The 10,041-nt window shown below is 44.4% G+C and overlaps 1 protein-coding gene across 1 annotated transcript in view; it reads right to left on the reverse strand.

Moving 5' to 3' along the window:
• The window catches only part of DOCK7 (dedicator of cytokinesis 7), a gene marked incomplete at its 5' end in the record, with an annotated part of 82,239 nt that extends 74,387 nt beyond the window's left edge, over positions 1–7,852 (reverse strand). Inside the window, 5 exons of the mRNA XM_010137083.1 lie at positions 1,932–2,017; positions 2,411–2,623; positions 2,730–2,859; positions 7,422–7,490; positions 7,677–7,852. Coding sequence (XP_010135385.1) covers positions 1,932–2,017; positions 2,411–2,623; positions 2,730–2,859; positions 7,422–7,490; positions 7,677–7,852 — 674 coding nt within the window. The remainder of the gene's footprint in view (positions 1–1,931; positions 2,018–2,410; positions 2,624–2,729; positions 2,860–7,421; positions 7,491–7,676) is intronic.
• Positions 7,853–10,041: the final 2,189 nt, after the last annotated feature.

Raw genomic sequence — 10,041 nt, forward strand, 5'->3', positions numbered from 1 at the left:
TATTCTCGCCACTACTACTCCTGTCCTTCTTCCTCTACACCACCTCTGCTTGCTTCCACCAGGACACACATTGGTGATCCTTAGACCTTCTAAAAGCCATTTCAACTAATTGACCCAACAGAAAGGTTGGGATTAGGGTCATGGGACATAAAATGTACATCTATAAATGCTTTTATCTTCTTTAAGTGTCATTTGAAAGCTAAGCAGAACAACCTTAAAGGGACAGGAATTATTAGCTGGGATAGCTCAGCAACTCTGATTACCTCCCCACGTGCTAATTTACCACACTGACCTGTAGACACGGCTAAAGGGCCAACTGTTCCTCTCAGCATTACTGAAATTAATTATTTAATACAATAATTAAGTATTACAGAAAGCTCCTTCCTCTGGAGAGTGGAGCACAGCTATTTTGAGAATTTTCAACATTTAACTTTTGTCAGAAGAGACTGATCCCCAGCTCACTATGACCTCCCGCCAGGCAGCTGTAGGGAGTGTTAACATCTCCCCGGAGCCTCCTTTGCTCCAGGCTCAACCCCCCCAGGTCCCTCAGCTGCTCCTCAGCGCATTGTGCTCCAGACCCTGCCCCAGCTCCATTGTCCATCTCTGGACACGCTCCAGCCCCTCAATGTCCTTCCTAGAGTGAGGGGCCCAAAACTAGACACAGAATTCAAGGTGCACCCTCACAACTACTGAGTCAGCTACCAAATAGAGCCAAATGTATTGTTAAATCACTTGGGAAGGTAAAGAAAGTAAAACTCATTCAAAACCTGGCCCTGCACCAAAGTGAGCAGGGGCTGCAATGCCATCCTCCTGTCTGCATAGCCTCCCTGTGAAGCTAACGCCCAATACGCGGTGGGATAACCCCACACACCCAGTCCTTGCATGGAGCTCCCAGCTTTTCAGCCTGGAACTCTCTTCTGCCAAAGGGGAGAGCAACATACAGGACCACACCAATCGGGTATTTTCTCTAGTTTTGCAAAGAAAGGTGAGATTAACCTGAAAATGACCCTGCTTAGGTCATCTCAGCCTTCTCCCTGGGGAAGAGACTACATATGTACTGGATTTGTGCCACTAAGACAGCATGATCTCGGATGCTCCTTAATACAACTGCAAGTACAGTTTCAGAGATTACTGTGGCACAAAAACAAGCACGTACTTGGGCAGATTTGCTATAAATTTACGGTCAGCAAGAGATGCTTAAATAGCAGAAATCATTAATATCTAGCATTTAACTTATTTATGCTAAAGACACCAGCCTTTGGAAAGGAAGCTCCACTGCTACTGCATATTATGTTGTTCCAGTTCATAAAAGGCTGCAAAATCAGTTCATCTCTATGGCTATATTAGGTCCTGGAGTACTCTGTGAGCGGGAGATACGTCCCACACATATATCTCAGTTATGAGCCACAATGTAGTCTAACTGGAGCTCCCTAATAAGAAGGGCTGACCTAACTGAGGACACAGAAGATGAATACAGCAGTGTGGAAAATCAGTTTTGTACTTTATTTCTCCAAGGGAATAACAGTAAAATTTTACCTTGTGTTATTAGAGAAGAGTTATAGGCAATGAACCAGCTGCAGGTAACCCTATATTCAGGAGCTCCACTTCATTAAACTTGTTTAACAGGTTTCTGTTCCTCCAGTTAACGCTTGCTAAGTATATAAAGTCTTCACTCTTAAAGGGACACAGTCAAGGTTGTTGAGCCTAAACTTTGGCAAATCTTTGCTTGTCTTATGTTTTAAGGCTTAAAATTTTTTAATGGTACTTATCCTTTACAGAACTAACTTTCAAGCCTATGACCAAGCCAAACAGCGCTACAGCCCTTCAAGGGTAACACACTAGGCAGCAGTTATTCCAGATGCACATGGATACAACGGCAGCTTTAACGTCTCCTTTTCCCTCATGCAGCTGTCTGCTGGAGTGATACTTACTTCAGGGACAAACACTTCACCAGGAGTCTTTGGCCAAAGTGTTCTTTGGGTACTTCGGGGACACAAAGTCGTTCTATAGGCTCCTCCTGAAATTAGAGACGTGACACTTGTACAAACCATTAATAGCACAATGAAGCAAACATGTTTTGCTTTGTTCTCCTACGACACTCACACCAATTTAATCCGAGACTTACCAGCACCTTGCACTCACCAGCAGCTATAAATATGCTAAATTAAATCCTTGTAATGTTTCTACATTACAGGGGATTGCACAACCATACAGGAAAACCAGTCCTCAGAAAGCAGTATCTATGGCAAGACACTGTGATAAAAAAGATGCGACCCACAAAATCACTAAGGTTCTCACAGCTATTAAACATATGTGATCTTGACTCCTTTAAATCCGCGGCAGACTGACAATTTTCACATCCTCTATATCCTTCTCTTTCTCAGTCTCACACACACATATATAAAAATACCTCATCCGGTGCTGGATGTAGTGCAAAAAGCTCCTTATGCCTACTGGACTTTCTCTGATCTTCATTGTGGTGGTCGATCTCTTCGTTTGGGGTTCGGTCCAGCAGGTTTGGGAGAAGGGCATCTGGAAGGGAGTTCTTCAGGTCAAAAATACTGCATGCCCAGCTGCCCCGAGGAGTGTCGTCAATTGACATTGAACGTCGTTTAAGGTCATCCTGAGATTCAACAAATTAAAAGCAACTTATAATGGGAAAGGGACTGCACTTTTAAAATGAGACTATAAATTAGGTTTTATGCAGCAAGGTTTTAAAGGTACGTTACTTGTTCATCCTGGTAACTGTTGCCATCTGGAGCTTCATCAGACTCAAAGATCTGTTTAGGGAGCCCCTTTTGCCTCTCCTTCTGTTTGTCCAAAGTGTTGGGATTAAATCCAGTTCCCAGCTTGTGATACCTGAAAACAAAGTATTGCAAATGCATTCTGAGCATCTTTTATGACCCCAAATCCAGAAGCAGAATTAGAGAACAAGGCCAGTATAATCAGTTGAGTCCTCTCCAAGCATAAACCACTCACTGCAAACAGTATTTCCAGCCACCCTTCACTGTAGCTGGTAGTAACCCAACCACCAGTATGCCAGCACTACAATGCGACTCTGTTCAAGCAACCCTGGGTGATGTCAAAAGAAGTATTATCAAGGGCCAGTTAAGATCATCATAAAACATGCGATTGTGATGCCAAGCTTAAAACAGGCCACAAACATGAGGGCTAAAGGCCAGTGGTTCTGCTGGAGAAAGAACTGCCTTGGAGCACACAATATTAGTAACCTGACAATGAAAACACCAGCTTCAGGTAAGACTGCATGAAGCACAGAAGCCCCAAGCACCTCTGGACCACATAAAACTTCCCAAGCTCAACCAAAATGAGCATCTTCCCATAGCATCTTTATAAGCAGAATTGGGTCCTTCAGACCTTTCCAGGGTGTAAGAGCGCTTGCGAGTAAACAGTCTGTCTACTGTTGCTGAGGAGATCGCATCTCTTTGACTAACAAATTTTTTGGATACCAAATGGCACTGTATCTATATTTACAGCCGCATATGGCCAGAGCCGTAGTCTCCTTACAACACACACTCCAGGTCAGTTCCCGAAGCAGCGTTGGGGTCATGTCTAGAACTAATCGTTCTTATCCTGCCCTGTTACTAAAGTAACCATGGAAGGATGCACAGACGTGTGAAAACCACAAAAGTGCTAGCAGTGAATAATGAAAGGGAGGAAAGGCCGAGAGCATTCTCCTTGCTAGGAACTGCCGTAACTCCCGCGAGCTGCAAAATATGACCTGTGTAATCTTCACTTGGATGTCTGCATGTCAATCACAGCTCCACTAACACGTGTGAACTCATTCTACCTCAGACCTGACTTCAAAGGTGCTTGTGATCACCGCTGCCACCCGTCTAGCGTACAAAAAATATGTCATAAGGTTGAAACTACAATATGCTACTGTATTTTTCAGGCCACTGAAGAAAACTGATTTACCTCTTGCCATACTGTTGAAGTAATCACTGAATGGATGGATTTGCTTGCCTGGTGTGGTAGGTCAGCAAAGATCTCCTTTTTAGGAGAAGTTTGCTTTAAACCTATAGCATTTTTTTTTTATTCCCTGCCATGTGACATTAAGCAGCATCCTCTTTGGTTGAAAGTTTTCGTGCCACTGTCGCTTTAAAAGTCACATGACTGTACTGCGAGTTCAGTTGCTCCCCGTGCTCTCAGCCACCACGGAGCTTGCCTGCCTGCCTGCCTGCGTGCCGTGCCATTGCCATGCCGTGCCTGCCTGCTTGCTTGTTTCTCCCGGAGCTGCTGTCACTTTCTGTGCGCTCGCTGCCATTACGTTTCGACACATCCGCACCGTGGGGATGGACCCCTCGTGCCGCCACTTTCCTTGGCAAAGCGCTGCCACCGCAGGAGACCAGCCTGAGAACCGCATGCCGCGGGGGATCGGAGCCCCACCCCATCGCAACTGAGGAGCCGCGCCTGAAAACCGAGCTGTTTTTGCCAGAAAAGCCGCCGTGCTGCCTTGGCCCCACATCGGAGCCCCGCTGAGCCGGGTCCGGACTGCCCGCACGCCCGAGAGCTGTTCGCTTTTGCTTTGCTTCATTCCGCGACAGAGACTGGCAGGACTTTGTACAGATTCTGCTCTATCTCGCGCTGCCGGGTAATTCGTAACTGCGCGGGTCTCTGTGTTCTGCTCACGCCACAGAACCACGTGGCCGCCATCTGCTCACGCTGCAGAACCAGGTGGCCACCGCCATCGTGGATCACTGCCGTGGTCCATGTTTGCTCTTGGCTTAACCCTCACCTTCCCAAAACCCTCAATATCTCACTGTTTTCCTTTGTATTTAATATATATCTGTTTGTAGTGTTATTAAAGTTTGTTTCAGTTCTCCAAAAAGCATTTTAGAGGTCTCACAAGTTCTTTTCTCCCTTCCCCTATCTCTGGTGGGATAGGGGAAGGTATTATCGTTACCGGACCTTGGTTTTACCTCGGCCAAACCGGTGACACCTGGAAAGAGACTGGCAAAGATTATTTCCCCTGGGGTGGAGGAGAGAGAAGGACGGCACATCAGAAGTCACGTTCTTGTAAAGGTAGGAGAGCTGGATTTTGTGTTCCCAGAGATAGTCAAAGCACTAATTAGAGCACTAAAATCCAAGAGGGCGGATTAAGTGAAACCTGTTAGCATCATGCGACGGATGCACTCGATCTCCCTTAACCAAACTGGCAGTAGTTGGTTCCAAAGGAGGCGAAGGCCTGAGCCGTAACTAGGCCAAGAACTCCTCTAGGAAACCTGCAAAGGAGCAGAGTGACCCAGAGAGCACTGCTGCCTGTGAGCCTGGAACACCAAGCATGCAATTAATGCATAATAGCGGTTGGCTCCTCTAAGACTCATTTATCAAGGAACAAAGAGAATTGTTGGTACAAGGAGTCTCGTACATACCTTTCACTTTGTACGCAATCTGACTATGAGCCAACCTCTTCATCCCTTAAATACAACAGCCAAAGTGAGATTCCTTTGGGCTCTGCCTGCACGGCAGCGTGGCTGCACAGCAGTGATTTCCCCTAGAGCTGGGACACCTCTCAAGGCTCCTCCTCAAAGTGACAAGATCTTTTACCACTACATATCATCAGATGAACCCAATTTGAGGTGTCCCAGGACACCAGGCAACTCTCCCCTCAAGGTCTGAGATTCCTTACCCGAGACTAAGAGACCCTTCCTTACCCAAGGCAGTGAGACCTCCTATTCACGACAGATCCTTGGGAAGTGTCTGATAGCATGCTGAATTAATACTTAGGAAATCCACGTGTCTAAATCCTTTAGACATAAACCACTGACCAAGTCCTGGACTCAGACTGGATCCAGCCACACCTAAATGCCAACAGTTTAGAAAGCGCAGGGGTCCACTCTGAACCTCAGGACTCAACAGGACCATCTTCCTTACCCTCTCGCATCTCCCATCTCTCTGTAAATCATTCTAAATCGATTCTAACTCAGTATTTCTTTATTTGTTTCTTCCACATAGTGAGTAATGGAGCTAACCTTGCATCAAACTGTGTTAATTCACACTTTTACAAATTTATATTGAAATATCTTCTGCAAATAGCTTTGACAGGGATTCTTTAAGCAATCTAAATAACTCATCCACGACACATCCTTACTTGAAAAAACAATTCCGTCCTTCCCAGCCAGGTTTTCAGGTTCTTCTCCTGCTCCAGCAGTAACCCTTCTGTTTCGACCCAGTCCCCCACCATGATTTTATCTAAGTAAAAATGGCTATGAGTGTTTATACAAGTGCTTCTCTCTCCTCTGGAGGGGCAAGACAACCTTTGACTGTAGTTCCACAATTACTCATCACACCTTCAACTCACTCAGGCAACCTTGATGTCTTTAGCATCATGCCTTCCCTGACACAGAACGCAACCTGCAGCTGATCTGCACAGTACAGAAAGCTCTACACCTCCTCAGTGCCAGAATCACAGCCGGGTATTCCAGGTACCAGTGGAAGTCACTGAGAAACCATGGGGTGTGCTGGCTGAGTAGCTCACATTGTCCAAGTCTACTACGCCCATGGAGGCTGGGAGTTAATAAAGCATCTCAGTCTCCCGGTTTTCTTTCTGGGTGGTGGGGGTTTTTTTGGTATGAGATTACAAAACACATTTTTATTAGGTCATCTTGGCACTGGAAAGCATATCTTTAGCATCCCCTGAAGTGGTTCTCAGGACAACATTAAACCAGTGAATTGTAGCAAGTGCCACAAGGGCAGAGCTGTAGCTGTAGTCAAGTAGGTGATACACATCACATGGATCACTTCCTCCTTGACAGCAGCTCTTGAAGTCATCAGGCTTTCAATCATCTGAGAGAGTGTATGTTCCAAACAAAGCTACTCAGAAACGTTCACGCCAATTTGCATAAATTAATCAATGCACGCACGTTCCCCAAACTGCTAACTCATTAGGTAAATGTTATGATAGTTCAAATATTAACAGTTATTTGTTTAAATTACAGACTTTCTCATCCCATAGTCTCTTTGGGAACAAATGAAAGCTGCAGAAGACACCTTATCTGCGAGGTGGTTGTGCCTGCACATAAATCTTACAGCGTTACAAAATTAATGTAAAAAGAGCTAAAAACATGCAGAACAAGGAAAGAAACAAATGCTGAGAGTCATTTTACTTGTTTGCATTCCCTCACTTCTCTACCATTCTAAAGGAGCAACTGTTGATGGAAATGGCCTAGATTTTCAGAAATGCCCCAAGGGGTTTTGATGTCTGAGATCTGATTTTCAAAACACAAAGCATCAGTTCAGCTAAACACAAAGCATCAGTTCAGCTGAGCTGAGCAACTAAAACCCAGGGCACATGGAATCAGTGGCCAGGATGGTAATTTTTGAGCCTCTTCATTCCAGCTGGCCAACCTGCAAAAATTTAAACACAAAATGAAGCTGACAAATACCACAGGGGAACTCACTTTCTGTTCACAATCGCCCAGTCTTCCGTGTAACTTCTTACACAGTCCCTCACGTGAGGGTCCATCTCACTGTTGAAAGAATAAAACCAAACACCTTCAAAATCACAGACATGATAAATACTCCTTAAACACATGTACTTTCACTTAAGGTTGTATTTACTCCTACAGCCAAAAATTCCAGTCATCAGCCTTACAGATACTCAAATGCAGAACAATTAACCCCCTTGAGCGAGGTGTCACCCTCTCTCCTCCTACCTCTCTTCAGGTACAGCCGACACGAGCGTCCGACATTCTCGGGGGGTGTACACAACCTCGATGTCATCGGGAGGAAACTCCAGCAAGTCTCTCAGGGGTCCAGACTCCACTGCAATTGGGTGTGTGATAAGGTAATCCTCCAACTCGACTGGGTCCACCGGTTCTGTGAGTGGGACCTGGGAAAAGACAAGTGACAGAAGGGTCTTAAAACAAGGTGAGAGAGAGTAAAAATCACAGGCACTATTCTACTTTGTTTTTTAAACCAGCTCCTCTGCCTTGATGAGGAAACTTGATCTTGCACCAGACGATAATTAACCCTAGTGGTGTTAACCTTAGCTAATACACATCACAAAGTTGTTTTTTGTGTCTTATCTTTTATCTGATACTTCTCTGGATATTTCTACAATGCATACCATCATCACCTAAAAAAATACAAATAAAAAAAGGATTTTCATCTATTTGCAAGAAATTCATCACTTGGCATCAAAAGAAAATTTTGCATGTTATTTCCCAAGTGTATGACTTTGGATTTGTTTTTACCATGCTCTGATGCAAGAACCTTTCACCCTCACACACAGTCCCCAGACAGGAATCCAGAGTGGGGGCTGATTTACCAGGAACTCCAAAGACTAACATTATCTTAAACCAAACCACTTCTCTGGAGAACATAAAATATGATATTCATCTACCACAGGTACAAGTTTAACCACTTCTCCCCAATATTAGGACCTTTAGCGCCACAATGACTCTGCCCACACCAGGAAGGGACACTGCTCTAAACAAAGCGGATGCTTAAAAAGCACCTTTACTGGGCACCCAAAGCACATGGAATGATTGACCAAACACACGTGTGGGAAAACAGTCGATTTCACTGGCAGTATGATGTCGCCACACTAAAAACCGTGAGCTTTTTGTAGATACATGAAAAAAATTGCATAAACCAAACTATACTCACTTTGCATAACTGTGTATTTTACACATGTATATTATATAAATACACACAGCAGTTCTGATGTGAGAACACTATGCTATAAACATAGACATTATGAAATGCTAAAAACAAGTTTTGAGAAACCTGTCTCTACAGCAAATGACAGATTCCCTAGAATTCCCTGGCACATCCCAGCGAGGCTGAGTGGTTTAATAAGCACAAAAACACAAACTTAAGCACTTTTTCTCTACTACTTCCTCTTCCCTGTCATCCAGATGATTTTTGTGGGACAGAGAACTATCCTGAAGCTTGTCTTCTGTTGGAGATGACTTCAAAAAGAACACTTAGTACTTAAGTTTTAAATGTGCTGCTCAAAAAACTTGCTGTACCAATCTCAAATTTCAGTTTTTAAACTTCTATTGCCAAAAAGTTGTGAAATGAATCAACTTTTTTATTCAAGGAAAAAAGACTTGGCTAACACAGAAGGTACTGAAAGAATCTCTCCTACCACAGCCAGCTTCAATGAGTACTGCAATTTTCTTACATACAGAAGGCAAACCCTTCAGCAGAAAAACGGCATGACTCCAGTAAAGGCAGGTGAGTTGTACCAGATGACTTGATGCCAGATAAGAATCTGGTCCACAAAAAAAAACGTTGTCTAGTATTAAGTTCTGCAATTCAGGTAAAAGACAAATTCGTTCCTTTGTGAACACATGCATCATCGTCATCATCTATTTATCTCTGCCCCCACAACCTTTTCTCCCTTTTTAATCCTAAACTCATGAAATGAACTCAAAAATACATGATTTGGAGAACTTTTGAAAATACAAACCAGGTACTTCCAACTGCAAAACTCCTGGTGAGAGGAACTCATCACTGCTCTTTCCCATGTTGCAGTTACCGTGTCATCACCTCACACTCTCTGTCTCTTACAGACAGACCAGCACCACTTGGCACCAGATAACTGACAAAACATTCAGCATAGAAGTGTGACAGTTTATCGTCGAGGAATTGCAAAGAGTGCACGTCTTTTCAGCAGAGCTGCTGCATAACACTGCTGCTACTTTGTGGGTATCTAATCCTCTCCACTGATAAACCTCAAACCCAAAGAACAGCAAGAACCCAGAAATAGAGACTTTCTGCAAATCAAGATAAAGAGAACAAAACCACCAGGCAGAAGCCACAGAGGCACTGGGCAAAGGCCCTCCCTCAGGTCCCTTCGTGGCCAGCCCAGAGCCCCAGCCACACAGCAATGCCACTCGGTGCGGGACACTGAAAGCACCTCACTGGAAGAAGGTCAGAGGGTTAAAGCAGCCTCAGAGGGTGACTTAAAGCCACTTAAATGACCCTATTTATAAGCGCTAAAATTTTAACACTTTTTTCCTCCTCCTGCTGGCTGCCATTCCACACTGGCAGCTCCAAAGCTGAGGCATC

The sequence above is a fragment of the Buceros rhinoceros genome, unplaced genomic scaffold (genome assembly GCF_000710305.1).
Source record: "Buceros rhinoceros silvestris isolate BGI_N320 unplaced genomic scaffold, ASM71030v1 scaffold4165, whole genome shotgun sequence".
NCBI classification, from domain to species: Eukaryota; Metazoa; Chordata; class Aves; order Bucerotiformes; family Bucerotidae; genus Buceros; species Buceros rhinoceros.